At 32.5% G+C, this 21,936-nt stretch overlaps 1 protein-coding gene across 3 annotated transcripts in view; it reads right to left on the bottom strand.

Annotated features, from left to right (window-relative positions):
• LOC122718676 (zwei Ig domain protein zig-8-like) overlaps positions 1-17,146 on the bottom strand; it is an 87,694-nt gene extending 70,548 nt beyond the window's left edge. Inside the window, exons 1-3 of one of the 3 annotated variants that reach the window (XM_043943913.1) lie at positions 16,931-17,146; positions 9,105-9,422; positions 7,174-7,357 (exon numbers count right to left, since the gene is read on the bottom strand). In XM_043943913.1, coding sequence (XP_043799848.1) covers positions 7,174-7,303 — 130 coding nt within the window. In that variant the 5' untranslated portion in view covers positions 7,304-7,357; positions 9,105-9,422; positions 16,931-17,146. Of the gene's footprint in view, positions 1-7,173; positions 7,358-9,104; positions 10,435-16,930 lie in introns of those variants that run through there. The other 2 variants (XM_043943911.1, XM_043943914.1) reach the window with 2 other exon arrangements.
• Positions 17,147-21,936: the final 4,790 nt, after the last annotated feature.

The following is a 21,936-nucleotide window of genomic DNA, read 5'->3' as shown; positions in this document are numbered from 1 at the left end:
TAATTCCTCCATCGATTGTGACGTTTTGTAATAATTAATATAATATAATATAATATAATAATAATATATAATATATAATAATATAATAATAATATATAATAATATAATAATAATAAATAATAATATAATAATAATATATAATAATAATATAATAATAATTAATATAAGAGCTTGAATGAGAAAAAGTAATTTCTCTGAAATATGTGACGATATATATCGAATATATATAGTAATATATATTCGATATATAGTAATATAATAACAATAATATAATAATATAATAATAATTAATATAAGAACTCGAATGAAAATAATTTCTTTGAAATATATGATGAATATATATAATAATATATATTCGATATATAGTAATATAATAATAATAATATAATAATACAATAATAATTAAGGGCTTGAATGAGAGAAAATAATTTCTCTGAAATGTGTGACGATATATCGAAAATATATAGTAATATATATTCGATATATAGTAATAATTAATAATAATTAATAATTAATAACAATTAATAATAATTATTAATAATTAACAATAATTAATATAAGAGGTCGAATAAGAGAAAGTAATTTCTCTGAAACATGTGATATATCGAATATTATTAAATTTTTAAATCAACTTTTCGTTCACCTTGTATAAATCTCATGAGAAAACATTTCGATTATATAAATTCTATTATCCTCTATTATACTATATATACTATATATAGTATATATACTATATATACTATATATATTATATATACTATATACACAATATATATATACACAATATCATAGAAAATATACTATATATATTATATATATATTATATATATACTATATACACAACATATATATATATATATATATATACATACAATATACATATATCGATATAGTATCGTAACGACACGAAAATAATAATACCGTTCGCTCGGTCAGGCCTATAATTCTTCCGGTTTATGGATGGTTGATTGACAGGTTTACGCTCGGTTTATGCTACCTATTGTTAATCGATAATCGATTAAACTTGCACGCGATCCATTAGAATTTCTATGCATCTCAGAGGAACTTGTATCCTGGTCGCTTAATTTCATAGACATTGTACAACATTGAAATCTTATCGCGTACAATGCAAAATAAAATAATAATAATTTCGTAAATAGAATTTAAAGCTCACTGAAATTTTATATATGGTTTTATTATTGAATGTTGCCAGCAACATCACTATTTCATAGTTGCTACCTATTTGTTTTTCTTCGATACACATACTTCAAATGTTTTGTAAACAAATACGCGCAATCAATATAATTAAATATATTCATTCAGTACATTTTTATTTATTGTTTTCACTGCCCAGTCAACAAATTTCGACTTCTCTACTCAAGATCTTCCTAGTTATCTTGTCGATCTGGAAATTTTTCAGGTCTCGATTTTTCGATCGAATCGATGAGATATCTAACGATAGAGATAAGAGAAGAAAGAAAGGAGAAGTTTCGTTTCATCGTTTTGCGTTTATATATCATTGGAAAATGAAAAGAAGAATAAAGATGGCGATCAGATCAGAAAAACTTAACTTTATATTCTTGAGAGAATTTGATCTTTTTTTACAACCAAGAAGGTGAAATCCAATGGGTGATAATCCGTTAGAGCAACCATCCTTCCTCCTTGCATAGTTAAAGCGCAGATGATGGATCGATTCAGCTACCTTCCTGAATTAACCTAGCCACGTTGTTAAATGTGTATCCCATCGTCCAGGAATTTTGCACTTACGAAAGTAATAGATTTAGTAATTTAAAAACTGAACAAGAATAACAATTATCTCTCCATCTCCATAAGAGAGATTATTACAAATATTTGTTAATTACGAAAATATCATAGAAAGTAGATTTAATAATTTAAAAAACTGAACAAGAATAACAATTATTGTTCGTATTTTATTATAATTATCGTTCAATCGATCTATCATCTTTATGGAGAGATTATTATAAATATTTGTTAATTACGAAAATATCATAGAAAATAGTAGATTTAGTAATTTAAAAATTGAATAAGAATAACAATTATTGTTCGTTTATTATTTTATTATTCATGTTATAATTATCGTTCGATCGATTTATCATCTTTACGATTCCATAAGATTCCATATTATAAATATTTGTTAATTACAAAAGTATCGTAGAAAATACTAAATTTAATAATTTAAAAATTGAATAACAATAAGAATAACAATTATTGTTCGTATTTTATTATTCATGCAATTATTCGATCGATCTATCATCTTCACGATTCCGTAAGAGAGAGGTTAAGCAAACGATTGTTAATTATCGTTAATTATTGTGATTGTTCGTGCATCAAAATTAAGAGAGGGCACCTGTAATCGATTACCATTGGCTATCACTGGCCAGCTAATCGAAATTAAGAGAGGGGATTGGTCATCGATTACCGCCGTTTACCATCGATTACTAGCCATCAAAATTTAAGAGATGGCGCTGGCCGCCATCGTCACCGATGTATTGGCGTCTGTCATTCGAACGATCGCACCTTACAAAATATGAAACTTAAAAAGTACATGCAATATATCAAAAAAAGAAAGAGAGAGAGAGAGAGAGTAGCTACTAACGAAACTACTTGAAATTTCATTCGAAAATGAAAAGAAGAAAGATGGCGATCAGATCGAAAATTAACTTCATATTCTCGAAAGAATTTGATTTCATTTTTTTACAACCAAGATTGGATTGAAATCCAATGGGTGATAATCCGATTTTTGATCTCGATTTTTAAAAAGATCAAAAATCCGCCGCGATTCGAGAACCCATAATCGCGAGAATTTTCGTTCCTGCGACTCGAAAAAGCTGGACAAACAGTTTGTCGCTTCTGACAAATAGGAAGGAGAGGGGGCAAGGGCTGAAGGAAGAGAGGAGAGGGGGAAAGTCGACAGCGGTGCGTTTCGAGTTTCAAGAATTCGAGGCAGGAAAGTTGGTGGCAATATTTGACGGATGGAATTAAGTTTATTCGACAAGCGGTATTACGGGCACGTTGACGAGTCATACACGAGTAATGCGGTTTACGCTCCGCGTTTCAATTTCTCTTTGACGCGCGTTGCAATACTGCAAATACAGCGCGAACTGCACAAATATCCAGTAGGTAGACTCGGTTTCAAAGATCCGGGTCGTATTTAAAAGCGCGACGAATCTCGGATCGATCGATATTCACGATTCGATTCTCTGAGAAGAGAAATGAAAATTCTTCATACGTGATTTCTTGCATAACAATTGTGGAAACAATCGAGAGATATTAGATCTAAACTCTATTTATTCGAATCGATTGAGTAATTCGAAACGTAATTCGATGATGATTTATTGAAAATTAATCGTGGAAAGGATTAATCTATTAATTTATTAAGGAATAAGGGTGAATTACGTTCGATCGAGAAATGGTTTCTGGTTAATTCCAATGACGTGTTAAGATATTTAAAAATTTAATTCGATCGAGAAAGTGTCGTGACGATTACTTCTTGCAAATTAATCATGGGAAGGATTAATTCTAATGACACGTATTAAGTGATTCTATTTAAAAATCTAATTTTAGAAATTAAGGAATATTGATAAAATAGGGGTGGAACTATTGAGAAAATAATGATGACTTCTTGCAAATTAAATCCTGGAAATAGTTAATTCTAATTTTATTTAAAAATCTAATTTTAGAAATTAAGGAATAGGAATAGAAATATTGGATAGAGAAAGTGATGGTTTTATTTAATTCCAATAACAATACTTATGATTTAAAAATTTAATTTTGAAGATTAAAGAATAGAGATGAAACATTTAATTAAAACAGTGATGATGACTTTTCGCAAATTAATTCTGTAAATAACAAATAGTTAATTCTAATTAACACATATTAAATTAAATTTAAAAATCTAATTTCAGAGATTAAGGGACAGGGATGAAATTATTGAAAAAGTAATTATTGTCGTTGATTTGAATAATGAGATAAGATAGATAGAAATTTCTCAATTTCTCTTTTGCTTTACGATCCTAACTCATTTCACAAACTTTATTTATAACAACTTTTTAACAAACTGAATTCTACTATTTACATTATTATTTTATGCTTTTCGATAGAAGCGAGCGGAACAAATTTGAAATCCAGCTCCGAGACCACTTTCAGACACCAGAACAAAGTATCCATCCATATTTCTTTCTTCTCGTCCATCGAATCTGCGTAAAAATCACGATAAGTAAATAATTTCCGATTTTTGCAACAGATTCTCCTAGTTAAATTGACGTATGAAACGTATGATCGTGTGTATGCATGGTGTATACGCGATGAGAGAGAGAGAGAGAGAGAGAGAGAGAGAGAGAGAGAGAGAGAGAGAGATGGAGGAATATCGCGATCCTGATATCGATGGAACACGCACCAAACTTTCAAAGGAGTATGTTTACCAGAAGCAAATGTGCGAGTTTGTTTTGGAAATCGAGTCTCTTTGGCTTCCTTCCGAAAATCAGATTTCCTTTACACGCACAGCGTAGTAGTAATTAACTAACTTACATCTTTCCTTCTCCTCCAACTTTTAGATAGATAGATAGATAGAGAGAGAGAGAGAGAGCTTCTCATAAAACTTAGATTTCTTTCTTCTTGAAACCTCTGTTGCAAACAATGGAAAATCTAGGAGGAAATCAAAGATGGAGATAAAGATTGGTCGTTGTTGAATTGTTCTTCCATGTTTTATTTATTTAAATCGATTTAAGTCTGGGCAGAGTTTCCGCTTTCCAGATTGTCGGCGGAACAGATCGTTTCGAAAAGGACAATTTGGCGAGTACCTAGTTTCAATATTTATAATTTAAGAGTTTGCATCTTTTTCTTCTTCTTCTTCTTCTTCTTCTTCTTTTGGAGAGAAAAGGATTCTCCCTTTGAAAGTTGTTGAAAGCGACATCGAGGGCGCATGGAAACGGAGAGAGTAAACAGAAGTAGACGATTCACAATAAATATCTACACGCCCTTACCTCGTCGTAGAATCGTTTCGTCGATTGCCTACGAAAATTACCTTTCTCGCATTAAACGGAAACCATCGAATTCTTATCGCATACTCTCGTTAAAAAACTCGACGAAATTTGATTAATTCCAATCTTTACAAATATCGCATTTCACGAATGCTCGACAAAAAGGGGAGAAAAAAAAAATTATGATCGAGCGAAGATAAACAGGGAAAATACATATTCGACGTTTATTAAACGAAAGATAATAGGGAGAATCGATGGCCAAAAGAGGAGCACGTAGTGTAAAAAGTTGGACGAGCGGGATGGGATATTCGGTTGGGCAAGCCGCGTTGTGCCGCGTGGGCTGGAACATATGTAGGGTATACATGGGTGTATACCCGCTTTTTAAAACGGCGATACACGATAGGCTGGACCGTTGGCCGACCGCAACAACATTTGCAAAGTCGGCAGAGATCATTGTTTCCCCGCAACGCGTTTTTATCCGCCCGATGCCCGCGCATCGGTTAACGTTAATTTCTACTTTCTGACTTCCCCCACCTTTTTCCCTTCGCGCCTCGTTGCGCGCGTTTCCACCAACGGTTTTTTCCCCCCCTACTGTTTTTCAATGTGCGCGCGGATCAGGGACGAGATGTTTCGTGCGTGGAACCGACCTGTTTTGAGAGAAAAAAAAAAAAAAAAAAAAAAAAAAAAAAAAAAAAAAAAAAAAAAAAAAAAAAAGGAACTGGTTCTGAATTTTTAAATTATACCACACCCAGAGGTGGTGATTTCCTTCCGTGAAACGCGATTCTTACCGTGTTTTTTTTTTAAAGGGGGAGAAGAAGGAAGTGGTTTAATGCGCTTCGCAGAATTTTTGAGTGAACAAGTTTGGGCAAAATGATCGACGTTACTGGAAATATTTAAAGTATTTAAGATCATCGTTGGGTAACTAATGAATATGCATTACAATATGTAAAGTTTGTGATAATAGGGACGATATTTTTGCATACTAATTTTTTTTTTCTTCTGCAAACATGTTCCATGAATAAAATGTAAGTTCAAAAATTGAAATATGAATTAAAAATAATGGATATTTATTCTTCTTCACTTTGTATTTGAACGAAGTAAAAATAAGAAGTTTATAACATTGTATTGATACAGTTTTCTTCATAAGTTGCAAAGATTATATAATTTCTTCTTTTGTAAGGTTAGATTTTTTTTTTTTTTAAATAGAATATTCATCTCTACTTTACATTTGAATGAAGTGAAAATAAGAATTTATATCTATTTTTTTGATACAATTTTCTTTATATAATTGCATTTATTTAGATTTTTTTTTTTAAATAGAATATTCAATTATATTAAGATACAATTCAAGAATTGAAATACGAATTAAAAATATGGATATTTACTCTTCTCCACTTTTTGAATAGAAATAGAAAATAAAAAGTTTATAACGTTATATTTATATCTGTTTCTTTGATACAGTTTTCTTTATAAGTTGTAGGAATATATGTATAATTTATATGGGAAAAACATCGGATGAGAAAGTTCCAATTAGCGAATGGATAGGGAGAAAATTACTTTCCCGAGAATTAACGAGACGATAAAGACCTAGCGTAATGAGCAGATAATCAACAGCCTCGGTATACACTGGGCCAGGCGCAACAGAGAGATTCTAATTAACGAAAGATGAACGTGACCATTTTAACCTGAACAAATTGCGCGCGTGGTCAAACCTAATAAACAGTATTATGCACCTATTAAAAAGAATCTGATTGTAATTTAAATACTCGGTGTAATATAAACGTACAAAGTGATCATCGTGATTATTAAAAATGTTCATCGTTAACAGAGTTGAAAATTAATGATTTCAAAATTTAGAGAGGAAAAATAAATCATCTTCAGGTATTTTTAATCAGGACTTCGATAAAATTTCAAATAAGAAAAATTCCGTATAGTATCGTGAAATCGCAAAATTAAAAATTAATTTTTAAAAAATTTAAAAATTTAAAATGAAAAAGAAAAAAAAATCTTTGCTTTTTTTTGACGAAGGAAATTTTATGGACGAGCGGCTCTCTGCAATAAGTTTTTAAAGTTACAAAGTTACAGCTTCTATTTGATGATGAGCTCAATGGATAAGAAAGAAACCCCTCCTTATCGCGTAAGCGTTGGATATATAAATTGTGAGTCGGCTTACCGTGCAACAGTATCGAGAAGAAGAAAATGCAGATGATTTTGGCCAGAATCTTGGCGCACCAGCCACTCCCGTTGCCGCCATACCATAAATCCATTCGTAGCGTCTTCACGGTCCATCGTTTCCGGTACATTTCGCGATACCAGCCTCAAAGTCGTGCCAGCTCGAGTAGAGCGATGAATCTTTTCTGCCAGCAACAAAACAGAAATATACTTGCCGCGTTTACAGACCTCCATTGTCGAAATTGTGAACAAAAGTCACTCAAAGAACAGTTTTCCTTTCGACAATATCTATTTTCGAATAGATTTCAATGCTTACGAATTGTTTCGAAAAATAAATTATTTTTCAAAGTATGAAAAATTGTGGAGAGAGAGATTGCGAGAAAAACACAAATACGCGAATATCCTTTTGACAATTATTTTATAGAGATCGCTTCGTCGATTTTAATTATCGTTTATTCGTCGAACAATGCTCTCGAATTATTTTACAAAGCGAGTGGAAATTTGTCGAAAGATTAAAGATTTTGCGAAAAAAAATATAAAGCGTGTAAATACATAAATTTCGTTAAAAAATAAAATTTTGATTTTATTCGTTTATAATTGATTATCTTATATCTTTGATTAACTATTCATGATGATGATGTCCAATTTGCCTATTTGCAGATGCCAAATATCATTACGCAACACAATCGAACAAGCATTTGCGTAATAGGAATCGTATAGATTACAATATGTACGATAATAATATTTGTTATATAATTTGTAGATTTTGGGCAGGGAACTGTAGGCACAAAAGCGACGCGATGGCAATTTCAGAATGTTTACAATTTCGATTATCTAGTCGAATTTATCATCATTGTGTATTACGTCAATAATCGAGCTTATATTATAAGCAAATTGACAATCATTTCCACATTGGCAAAGATGATATAGATATCGAATAATTATATTCTTTACTTAAATTTTAAACGACATTAGTTTCCACGTTCAAAAAAAATTTACACGATGCTTATCGAAAATTTATTTCTTCAATAATTTACGACGAATGAATTTTTTGATAAAATATTTGTTTTTTTTCTTGTTTCGACATCAAAATCAAACTCGAGATCCTGCACGATATCATGATTTCGAATTTCGATCACTTGATCGTAGGTTTATAATTGGCAGGATTAATTGCGTGCAGGTGCATTGCGACGCTTGATGTACTAATTTTGCACGTCGTCGAATGCGTGGAATTCGCTTCAATTTCAGGCCTTCCTGGAATCGAATTTGTTCGTCAAATAATCTATATAAATTCCAAATTTATTACGCTTATTGACTCGATTCTTCTCTTTGATGAGAACTTTGATGACCGTTGCACGCGTCAATTTTGAAAATGAAATTTGCACAGACAAAGATAAATACGAATTTTGTTTGAATCGAAAATTTGAATTCTATATAGACGGAATTAATAATTTCATCCAAATAAATTCAAATTTTATTACTTTCTTTTTTTTGAAAATTTTCTTATTAAATTCTTTTTTTGAATAAAAGAGCAAATAAACAAATAAATTGAATTTTCATTGTATATAGAGATGATTTTAAAATTTTCCTGGCCGATCGAAAGAGATTTTAATTATCAGCAACTGATATATTCTAGTCAAGCAGGGCCAGTAATTTTCGTGAAAAAATTTAATGGAAATTATGCAAACTAATGCAAATATAATGAAAATGCATCAATGTTGCATGATTGGATCAACGAACTATAGTGAGCTGAGCAATATACTCATTATACAAAGTGATTCAGAAATACACATCAATATTTCGAGAATTTACATATTATTATTACTAGTTATTAATAATATACATATATAATAACTAAAGTGCAAAGCATTGACACGTATTTTTGAATCCAGTAATATATATATCGCTTCAAACGCATAATAAAAAACGTACCCTAGTCGTCGTGTCACCAGTTGTCGACTCGCTGTTACCGATAAAAGGTGTCTATTGCATTCGTGTCGAAGTCACGCGTTCCTTTCTTCTCCGCTGCATTTCCCTCGTTTTTTTCCAACCCGTCTCGTTGAAAATTGACGCCGAGAAATTCATTCTCGCACTTCACCGAGCATCCACCGTCTCCGAATAAGCACGCTCCATCTCGTATCTTCAATCAACGTTATATTCGGCCGACATATCTTTTCTTCTTCAACGAAACACTCAACCAATCACGAAGCGCGCTATTTAACGTTAGAATCCGTCATGGAAAACCAGGCACTGAAATGGATCAACGAAAAGACGTTCGCAGCTAGTATAATAAATTAAAATCAACACTACTACTAGAACAATAAATCTGCCACGTGAATATCGGTAACGCGATTGAATTTTTTAAAATAATCTCACGTTAAAATCTTAATGTAATAAATTTTTGTCTCGTAAATATTTAACACACTTTTTAGATTATAGTATTTTTCACGAATCCTTCAACGAATCGTCACACTACTTTTAATGTATCATCATATCGAGAAAATTACGCGCAATACGAAGCAACAAAGCATGATTAATCAATTATAGAATCACATACAGAAATGATCGATAATTACACAATAATTCTTTATTTTCACATAATCTAACTTTTTCGAAATCCGTTCTAAATGAAGAATCGACTCCTCGAAGCACTTCCTTTCATTTAAATTCACTTTTTCTTCGATTCTTTTCACGTCGGATAACTTTTACACGAATCGAGACATTCCTTGTGAATCGAATTTCCACGTGACAGGCTTGTGCATTTTGTGCCGAGATACGGTAACGCGACATTCGCCTCGCGCAATCACGAGTCTACCCGGTGATGCTTCTCCTTAAGTGCCACTCATTCGTCATTGGACACGCACACTCCGTTCCTCGTGAGCCACGTTTCATCGCGTGTGTGTACACGCATGGGCAATACCGCGAGAGCCACCGGTGGTGGAGCGACTGAAACGAAATAGTCGCCCCACGTCGAGACGACAGAGAGGAGAATAGAGATGGGCATGGTGGTATATGAAATAAGGAAGGAAGGAAGGAAGGAAGAAAGGAAGGAAGGGAGAGAGAGAGAGAGAGAGAGAAAGAGAGAGAATACAGAGGTTAAGTAGTGGTCAGAGAGGGGAAGAAGAAAGTCGTAAGATGGATAAGTGGGCGATCGAAAAGAGTAAGTAGGAGTGAATGGTGTCCGAGAAAGAGTCGAGAGAGAAAAAAAAGAGGAAGAAGAGGAAAAAGAGTGGCGCGTAAAGAGATCCGTGAGAGCGAAATGCTGCCGTGGTGAAGACCGCGATCCAACTGCGCCCGCGCTTAGCCAGATATCAGCCCCCAACCACCGGCGTCGACTCTCTCCCCTCCGCCTCTGCCCGCTTCACTTTGCTCTACACTGGCGACCACGTTGCCAGTGGTGGCTAACGCCAGTCGATAGCGTGTTGCTATTATTATTGCGATGATCGACGCCTTGACTATTATTACCGTCGTATCCGTTGCCTGTTAAATTCGATAGTGCGATTCCTTGTTACGATCGAACTACTGTTCTGTGCCGCCATATGATAGTCCGTTATGACTCGAATTGACCGAGATTTCGACGGTCGAATATTCCTTTTCACCGATATTTGCACTCTACGTGACAATATCCGATGCCTTCTCGCTATTATTGCTATAGTATCGCTGGAAATTGGAAATGTAGGACGTTCGAAATAGAGGACATTCCTTGTTCGAATGGATAGAGAATCGAGATTCTCTTAACTCCTATTTGCTTACTGCGAGTCAATTCGAGAATCGAGGAGAGAATGTTTCAATGATACGTAAAAGTTTGTTTGGAACATAAAGCTAAAATTAACCTCTTGGACGAAGAGATACACAACAAAGAACTTTCTTTCTTGTACTTTTAAGAATTCTAATTCAAAATATACATATGTGTGTACATTATATATATATATATATATATATATAATGATGTTTATTATATTGAAAAACACAGAAATTTAAAAAGTATTTCTTTTATTGGATTTGAATTCTTTCCATTCTAATGATGAGTTGAATCTAACGATGAATTGAATTTTAAGTATAGGTAGCAAATTTAATTTATATCTATTTCTTTTTTGAAAAAAAAATTTTTTCTTTAATATCCACATTTCAGCGAAGTTCCGTTTATCTTTGCTTCGTACATTCATCTCAAATGAAATTCTCGAAGTTCTCAATTCCCAAGTTTTGATTCTGACGAATATATAATACATATCCTCGATTTTATAATACATATATATGTAATATTTTAGTTTTTCAATTGAAATATTTACCAACGCATTCTATATGAACCGATATTCTTTATTAATTCAAAGAAAATTAAACGCGATTCGAAACGATTGATATTTGCGGAATATCGATAAATTTTATTTCGGCCAGTCACGGTATGAAATTTTAATTTATGTAGCGGGAATTATGGCTAAAGATCACGAAAGAATTTTTCTTTTAAAGAATTGGATTAAAAGATTTCTCTGACACCATATTTAAATAAATCGGATGCCAATAGACAACTAGTTTATCAAAATTGCGTTTATATTAATGACATCGATATTTTCTACGCTTTCAATTTTGTTCGCATCTTGTTATCTCCCTTAACAATTTTTTAATTAACAATACGTCATTCTCGTTTAGAATTTTTGTATACGGAAAGAAAATAAAAATCGGTATCAAGGATTAAATTTTCGGAGAAATTAATTATTTTAAAATTATTTATGAAATTGAAATATTGCGTTGCTTCTTTTTTTTTAATTTATTTAACATCGCTTTCGAAAACAATTTGAATTTATAGTTGCGTTATTTTGTAAAAAAAAAGAAAAAAAAGAATATATACATCATCAAGAAAACATCGACGAGGAATCAACTTCTATCGTTTATTTTTTTATTTTTCCCATATTTTTTCTGTTTGTTTATCGCGAACACGTTTGAATCTCGTGGAAATAAAAATCGTACGTAAATTGAAATATTCGATGATTCGATCGAATATTGAATACTCTATCGCATATCGAATAATCTTTCGATTGAATAAGTTTTTGATTTTTTTTTTAGGAATTTATTTCGCGCGAAAATTGTGATTGAAAATATTTCTTAAAGACGAAAAATTCTTTTCTTTTTCTTTTTCTTTTTTTTCACGGCTATCGATCATTAACGCGTTTAAAGAACATCCTGCTCATTTGACTCCGATTTTTATTTACAACGAGACACGTCAGTCGAGAAATCATAAACGCGAAAAGCTGTCCAAGTGTATCGATCAATGAATAAAGCGCCGTGTGTTTACGTAAAGTCACGTTGTGTCACACGTTTCATATTCGAAAAATCTTTCGATATTGAAATATCTCCAATACAAAAATTTCGTTTAAAAAACGCAAAAAATAAAGCCGGAAAAAGCTTTGTGTCGATGTATCATAGTCAATAAATGTACAGACGATAATTGATGTTAATGAAAAGTTAAAATGGTGACGTTAAAAAACACCGTTCGAACAACAGAAATAATTATTTTCGCGTACAAATAAATTATAAGCTATCGAAAAGATGTCATTTATTATTATTGAAATAATAATAATAATTTGATCGTTTTTTTTGTTCTTTTCTTCTCTCACATTCTTCCAGTTCTATTCATAAAGGTTCACAAAGGTTCAACGTAAGATTCACTAATCTTTCTGTTCGAGTAGATCCTTCTTCTTCATTTTAATATATCGTAGCAAACAATTTTGACCGTGATATACATTTCTTTCGTTAGAAGAAGATTCGAAATTAAAAAACAGGGCTTCTCTTTATTTTTCCTTCGTTTCTCGTCTCCGCTTTTAAAATCGCAATGAATTATATTATATAATATATATTAATATATAATAATATATAATAATTATGAATAACATTTCACAACAAAACTGTTTTAAACAACTTTATCAACGTGATTTCAATATATAGTGGATATAGTTTCGCGGTAGTTGGACGTCATGATAATTCTCGTTACGACCACGTGCCACGAAAACTAGGCTATCTCTTTAATAATTCCTTAAAACGGTGCTCATTACTTTGCGACGACCTCGTTTAACCATAAAGGATATTTCATACTTCCTTTGCTCGAGCTCTTGTTTCCATATATTTTTAGGAAACGTAACACGCGTATATCCAACTCTGGAAACCGCAGGTTAACTTTTTCACTTCATTTCCGTCTATTAACAATTTCTCTTGGATCGTTTTGCAGCTCTCGTTCGAGGCAAATTTTTCGAGGACACACATCGTGCAAAAGAAAAGAAAGAAAAAAATAATATTCAACGGTGAAAGTAAGAAATTCGACTGGAATGAAAAATCACACGAAATGTTAAAACTTCGACTCGCGCCATTTTATAACGATCTTTTTTCGGAGGGGAAGAGAGAGAAAGAAAGATAGATAGAGAATTGCAGAACTCTTGAATTTACACTCTCGTCCATTTTCACGAATGGAGTTCGAAAGAAAAGAACGGAAGGGCAAAAATTCAAAATAAACACTTGTCGAACTCGCTTTGGAAGCACTTCAAAAGAAATTGTCATTCGCGTGAAGCGCTTATCGCCTCTAAAACAAAAAATTTTTCTACGTTATAAAAACACTTTTATTTCTTTAAATAATCTTTCGACCTTTGACTTAATATCGTTTATTCTCCATGATAATTTTATTCACACATTGATTTACAATTTCAATTTTAAATTTACGTCTATTATAAGAATACAATATTCTTTCTCCACGATCGATGTCAGGCTACATTTAATCGATACATTATAATTTCGACGATTCCACAACGTAACTGTCACGTTTGTTCAATCATAACCTATAAATATCACAAAGAAAGAAGCAAGAACCAGCACAAAATTCCCGTCTCCTCGTTCCTCAAAGTATATTCATAATCAGTAAAGCTTAAAACTATACGTTTAAATAAACTTTCTGGACCACGAGCAATCCTATTTCGTGCAATTTGTCAAAGAATCAGGCGTCTGGTCGAGGCAAGTTTTGTCGAGCAAACGCGCGACAACAATTAAGAGCATTAGCAAGTGGAGAGAGGGGAGGGGGGAGGACGGAATGGCGGAAAGTTTTGGCGGCCTGTGACGAGGAATTAGCGGATGGTTCTCCGTGAGGACTAACTACCGTTGGCTTAGGCCAAGATCGAGGATCGCAATTCGAGGCGCAACTCTTTAACGCTCCCATCCGAGGGAAGGAATACACGGGCGCCAAACCCACCGGGCCGTCCGTGACTCGACTTTATCCGAAACTTTCCTCTGCCACTCGTAAAATTTTTACGCGGGCCATTTTTCAGGGCTGGAATCGTGATCGTGTGCTTGAAATCTGGGAAGAGATTTCGCCCTCTTTGGATGCGGTGTGTACTATTATTATTACTACTACGAGCTCGATTTTATGGCATCGCGTAATTTATGGGTGCAGTGAATTTGATAAAGAATTTTATAAAAATGAAATTCTTCTTTATTCCGCCGGTATAATGCCAGTATATGCCAGTATTAATAAAAACGAAACCATGTGGATTTTTTCACGTCGATAATTCTCAACAAGTGCGTATCTTTAGTTATCGTAAATATTCAATGGAAAAGTGATATAAATAATCAAAAATTAAACAATTTTAGAAAAATATGTTATAAAAATATCGCAAAGTAAGAAATTGAAAGTTCACAATTTTTTTGAGAACTGTCAATGAAAAGTAGAAAACTTTTTTACCGATAAAGGTAAATTTTCAAATCCCAAGTTTGTTGAAATGTTTAATTTTGGTATCGCGAAATTCATGGATATAATTGGTGAACAGATTTACGACGAGCTAAACCATTTTATCGACGCGCGGAGGGGAGGGGAATCGATAGGTTTCCGTGGAACGATAAATTACGATCGCGCGAATTCCCTTGCGCTTTGCAGGGAGCATTGTCTGGAGAGGAGACGAACGATCGGTACAAAGTTGTGGCGCCTCGTTAAACGTCCGATTTCGATGAGCCGATGATACCTACGAGGCTTAATAAGCTTAACGTTGTTATGCAAATGTTACGTTACACAAGTTCCAAAACAATTTAGTATATATCGTGCAACACGTGAATGGCTCGTGGTGTCTACGTACTTACGTTGCATCGTATAATAAGTTTAACATAGTTCCTGCATCCCGGCGTTCAGACAAATACCAAATTTCCTAACGTGGTGTACGTGCCCAGTTTAACCATCAATTTCTGCCTATCGGTTCTAGCGTTTTGTATCCCTATAATTTTTCATTTCGAAATTTCTAAGCGAGTGAGGTTATTGAAAGCGTGTCTTCTGCTGTGTCGAAAAAATTTTTTCTGAACGAAAATTATATCGAATAAAGTGTGTTTTGTGCATCAAAAAACTTAATAAATCTTAAAATTTTGTATAATAAAAATTATCAAGCCGGAAAATAGTTGAAAGTGTGTCGTTTTGTGCTGTTGAAAAATTTGATAAATGAGAAGTGTCTTTCGATTTATCTAAAATATAAAAATTATTTGGATCAGAAAATAATGTTTTTCGTGGGTTGAAAAATTTTATAAATGAAAATTACATCAATTTAAAAAAGTAATTGAAAGTGTTTTTGGTGGATCGATTTAAAATTTTCTAAAATTGTGTTAATTTAGAAAGTAATTTCGTAGATCGATACACTATCGATAAAAAATTTGAAATTGCTAATTGTATTAAATGTAAATAAAAATTAAAAATGTTTCGTCAATAATACAGTGTTAATTAAAAATTTGGAATTTGTTAATATATTTTACGGAAATCAAAGGAAAGTTAATTTCATCCGTTTCATCGAATACTAACGAAACGAATGATGCGCGATTTTATTATGCAGAATCCAAGGTGAAATAAATTGGGATGAGTTGAATGATAAATCGAATAAATTTTCCATTTAACTCGTTGTTGCATTTTCACATACGTATCAAAGTTTGACAATAAGCTCGATCGTAGAAGAATTTATTTCGACAATGGAAAAATATGAGGAACTGACTGCCGCTATGGCTAAATGGATTCTTTGAAAATTATATTTTCGATCAATTTCTTGTTTAAAAAAATACAGTAAAATTGCGGGCAAAATGCGGATAAAAGGCAAGAAATTCAATTAAAGAAGAAAACAATCACGTCAAAATTATTTTTACATAAAATAACTGGAATAAATTGGACATCAAACGTTGCATTTATTTCAAAATTTCACGTGTTATTACAATTGATTTTAATAATCTTGTCATATTGACTATTAATTTTTAATATTTTTCCATTCGGCTTGTAAAACTTTCCATGAATATTTTTACATCGACGTATTTGATATTATTATTACGTTAATTAAAAATCAAAAGTATTTATTTATTAGAAATAAAAATACGATCCACAGTACAATGGATATCAATAGCGTTTCATTTATTTAATTAAATAGAAAAAATTTAAAAAAATAAAAATTCATTTCAAACTTTTCGTCCAAATGAATAAAATTTAAGATATAATGGGATTATATCTATTAAATCTATCTTACAATTTCATTTTTTAGATGATGCAGTTAACTTATTATTGCGTTACGTATTTGTTTTTACGCCTATTTGATGTTTCTGTATAATTGAAGTCGGCACTAATTCGGATAATACGAGCTCAGAATAAAAGTTCATTTAATTCGACATTGACGAAAATTTCGTTTCGATTAAATGGAGTTCTACTGTACGATCGATATCCATCGTACAAGCACAGCACTTGTATCGCCGCGTGAAAGAGGCCTTACCAACGACGATCCGTTTCGATGGAGATTGATTTATCACGTGCACATCGTAAAATATCCGTAGGACGAAAGATCTATTCCGATCATTATAATTATTTACACAAGATAACAATGAATTCCATTCAATTCCCAAGATTTTACAAATATTTTAATATTTACAATACGACTTGATTATTTTTAAAAATAGTATCCGCTCATCGACGAATAGATGCGCAAATGCCTGGATGCTTACGTTCACTGTTGGAAAGAAGACTCGCGGGACGGCACAGAGGTAAGAGGAGTCTCGCTACGACCGTTTATCCCCACTTCACACGCTTTGTTGACAATTTTGACATAACACACTACATAGTAGTAGAACTATAATTTGAATATTCAAAATCGTAAAAATTATTTTCATTTATGAAATTATGTTAGAAAATATTTTATAAATACAATTATTATCTTGATTACTCGAATACAAAATTACATTTATAAATTAAAACTATCGTTATAAATTAATCTTATGAGAAATAAAAGAAATTTTTATATCATATTGATAGAATTCTTTGGATTCTATGTCTACGCTAATGCATCATTAGATTTAGATACAGATCGTCATTTTGGATTAGTATATGTGACAAATGATATGATAGAAACAAAAATGTATGTGAAAATAGGCGTTTCCTTTCAAATTAACCAATCGGATTTTTCTTTCGCGAGACTTTTTTCCAGCAGTGAAAATGATTGGTCCTCTTCAAAGTTGGAAAAGTTAACCTGTTCAAAAAGTAACTAATTAAAGTAACTAGTTAAAAATTTTGAATAAAGTTACTTTAAATAATTACTTATTAAAATGAATAACATTTATTCATGATTATTATAATTGATTCATTACAGTTATTTGTGATTATTATTATTATGTTTTACGATAAATATTTTGTTACTCCTCATTATTATATTATTATATTTAAACTGAATACTTGTCATGAAAGAAGTCAATCATAATCTGTTACCTTCATCCATAATATTAATATTTCTTCGCTCCTACGAATTAACATATAACTCGATATATATTTTATACGTGATTTCATTAAAAATCGGCAAGTATCCACTCAAAGATAGAAATACAATTAATAATAAATCTAAATGGGTTTAAATTACGACTCAATAGAGCCGTTCAAACGACGATCACCCGAAGTTGCATCGAAAGCTTCGATTAATCGCCACGCGCCAAAGGACGAAAGGTCAAAGGACGAAGGACGCGGACACGGACGCAGAGTTGCAGTTGGCGACAGATGGCGTTCACCAAGAATGCTCGGGATTTCCACGAGCCGTGATATAATCGGGCAACCGGACGTGGCCAGGCCGCAAATACAAAGCAGCTGCGTTTACACGCTTAACTTGCGACCCAACGCGACTACAGGGACCGATGCAAAGCGACGCGACGATGCGACGCGCTCTAATGCGGCTTTCTCGCGTTCCTTGTCAAATTTCGACTGACGGTGAATTTTCATCAGCCAGGAATCGAATAAGTCGCGGGTAAACGGTACGAATGAAAAAATACTCGACGTGCCTTATGAAGGGAAGTAATATATAGGATAGGAATAGATAGGAGCTGAACATGTTAATAAAATATCATATTAATTTTTTAATATAATATTGGAAATGGAATTGTGAATTTCTTTTTTTTTTTGAATTCAATTTTTGATTTCATGATTTATTTCTATTATTTATTTTTGTTTTTTTTCCCAAAATAGTATTAAATTATTTTCCAATTAAATTATTTCATATTATTGTTCTTGTTTTTTTCTTCGTTATAATCGTTAAATTACAGATTGATTTTTGTATTATTTTATTTTATTATGTATATTGTTAGGATATAAATTATGTGTAAATATTTGTGCATTTTTTAGAATAATTAAAGTTAGTCGAAGAAATATCACAAAATTTAAATTAATAATGTTTGTAATGTTACATGCTATGGTAATAGAAAGAAATGAAAAATAAATCATAGAATTTTTCTTGTCAAACTCTTTTTAAATAATTAAAAAATTACATTCACGATTAATGAGCATTATTTATACATCGATCAATTTATATTCATCCCGATATATTAATATTTCGATTGCAAAAGCATAAAATTTCGAGGAATTTCGTTCGAAGCGATACGGTTCAACGTGACATTTTCTCATTACACTATGCGATTCCAACACGCGATATAAAAATGAAAAGAAAAGGAACGAAAAGAGAGGGGATTGTGAAAGAAAACGTGGAGAAAGAGAGAAAGAAGAAGGAGAGAGGAAGGGAGGGAGAGAGGGAAGGGAAGGGATAAAAAGGCGGAAGTAGCTCGTTTTCTTTGTAAATGGATTAGCTTACTATTGTCCAGGTGCTCGAAGATAATCCTATGCATACCGTGTCGCGATCCACAGCACTCACGGCCCCGAGAATAAATCCCTCGCCACTCTAAATGCTAATGAAGCTTGCGTGAGCGATACTTTTACATCGTTTTTCGGGTAAACCGATGAAACGGATAGCAACCGCAACCTATTAGATCCGCCTTTGTACAATTTCTTTTCACTTGCTTGCCACGCGCCTTCGACTCGTATCGCTTTATATCGGATCGATATATCTATTCGCGTTCTAAAATTTCTTTTAAAACGAAAAGTATTCAATTCGAAGTGTCTAGAAGTTAAAACAAATACGAAAATTGATACGTTTCATTCATCTGTGACGATTGAAGATTATTTATCGTATTATAGGCGATTTAAATTTGCATTGGAAAGAGATAGAGATATTATTTGGGGAATAGAAATGATTCGATTAAAAGAAAGAATATATACAGGAAGGAATATATTTAATAAAGGAGAAAGGAATAAATTGTGTTATATATATGTGAATCATGCCTTTGTTCTGCTACATTGAGATCGCTACGTCACGTTGCACGTAGTGGCGGTTCAAAAAGGGGAACGGATCAATGATGGGGAAAATTGAAGTTACGAATAAAGTTACTTTGATATGTTACTTCGATGATTTATCGTTCAAAACATGTAATAATAATCGGGAATAATTGTAATAGCCGTGATTGTGTAAAAAGCGTAATAAATTGTAATAAAATGTTAATAAGTAATTGATGTAATTGCATTCGAAATTTTTAAATTTTAGTTACTTTTTCAACTGGAAATGATCTGGAAATGATCCACTTTAATTCACACGTAAACATACGAAATACGAGTGGCATCTTTACACATATGTATAAACTCGACAAGCATATAACTTTGTACCATCATGTCTGGTTTCTGCTTTTTGCCTCACAAACTTTATTCTAAATATTTTTCTCTGATCCATAACGACAATTGTAACGGCGCAATTGGTTATTTTGAAAAGTTTTCCATTTCATTATTATAGGTAACATAGTAACCTACCATATTCCGTTTGCTTAAACTTCTTTATCGGTTAAGTTTATACGTTATTAACGATATTTCATTCGACACGCTTATTTAGACTCTCTCAAGCTGCGTTCACAATTTCTTTTAATCCCCGAAATTAATTCCCCGCGCACATTCGTTAAAACGGTTACAACATTCACAGTGCACGGGATCAGAATTCAGTTTTCGACCAAAAAGCAATATTACTATTCTCCCGCGAGTAACACTTCTCTCGCGATAATCCTCGAAAATTCCCCCTCTCCCCGCGATTGAATGTTCTCTTTTGGGCGAAGCAAAAAGCGGCTGGCGCGAAACACGGGTCTCGGCTCGAGAAAACCTCGGCTAAAAAGCGAAACTTCGGAATCGGATCGTCGAGAAGCGAGGAACTCCCCACTCCTCTTCCCTCTCGCCGAATGCGACACCACGCGTGCAACGAAAGAATTCGCGTACATGTACTGGGTAAGATGTAAACGTCTCATGTTTTAGCACGGGAGAAAACGAAGAGAAAGAGAAGGAGAGGATCAATCGTGGAAAAAGATGCAAAAGATACGATCGAAGATAGAATCGTCGCGCTTTTTCATGCTCCGCTTTCCGAAATATTGTGCGATCGCTTCGGGAAAGTTCGATTGATTTCGACATCCGTCGCGGCAGGATATCTCACGCTTCGAAACGAATCGAAGAATGCCGCCAAAACGGTGCACACTCTGAATGGCGAATTCTGTTCCCTCGCGGTATACGAAATTCTACGCGATTCCGTTTTCCAATATTTTTCTAATATTCTGAGCGTGGTGAAACGAATCGATGTACAGTGGTATCTGAGTTTATATTTATTTTATTTACAAATTGGTAATTGTAATTGATGAACAATCGTATTTCGATAAATTACGATTGAATTTTGTGAGGGAATATTTTCTCGATAATTGCGGAACAAGAAATATATATTCTTTTATCTTTCAATCCAAATATTTCAAATTTTGTTTTCGTTAAATTTAATATCTTACGATTAATAGGAGGATGCACACAATAGTTGATGGAATAATAGGAGGAATTGAATATAATTATTTTTTACCGGTTATATATATATAGAATTAGAATTAGATTAAAAAATCCGCCAGTTGGCAAATTAATTTTAATATAATTTTATAAAGTTTTGCGAATCGAAATATAGCGATAAAAAAAGTGGAAAATCTTAACTTTTCATGTATTCGACTCTAGTATAAAAAAATCATCGACGAATCATTACATTGTACGAATTCCTAACACGAAGTTATTACTTAACTTTAAGTTTAATTTACAAAAAAAAACTTATCGATAATTTATTAACGTTTTAAATTAAAATAGATATTTAGAGATGCTATCCATTATAAAATTTACAGAATATTTCTCAACTCCATTGAAATATGACCGATCAGTTTTCCAATTAGTTCTCTGCCTACTTTTTTTTAAAAACAGAATTTAAAATTTCAACGTATAGTTTTTTTATACATTACATCGAAACAATTATTTTTCATACATTTGAAAATTAATTTTAATTAATATAATACATATCATTTGAACGATTGATTCGAATTAATTTTCGAATCCATAACGAATCGATCGAAGATTCGA

Source organism: Apis laboriosa, unplaced genomic scaffold (genome assembly GCF_014066325.1).
Source record: "Apis laboriosa isolate Shangri-la unplaced genomic scaffold, ASM1406632v1 scaffold68_cov148, whole genome shotgun sequence".
NCBI lineage: Eukaryota > Metazoa > Arthropoda > Insecta > Hymenoptera > Apidae > Apis > Apis laboriosa.
This window is presented reverse-complemented; position numbering and strand designations above follow the sequence as displayed.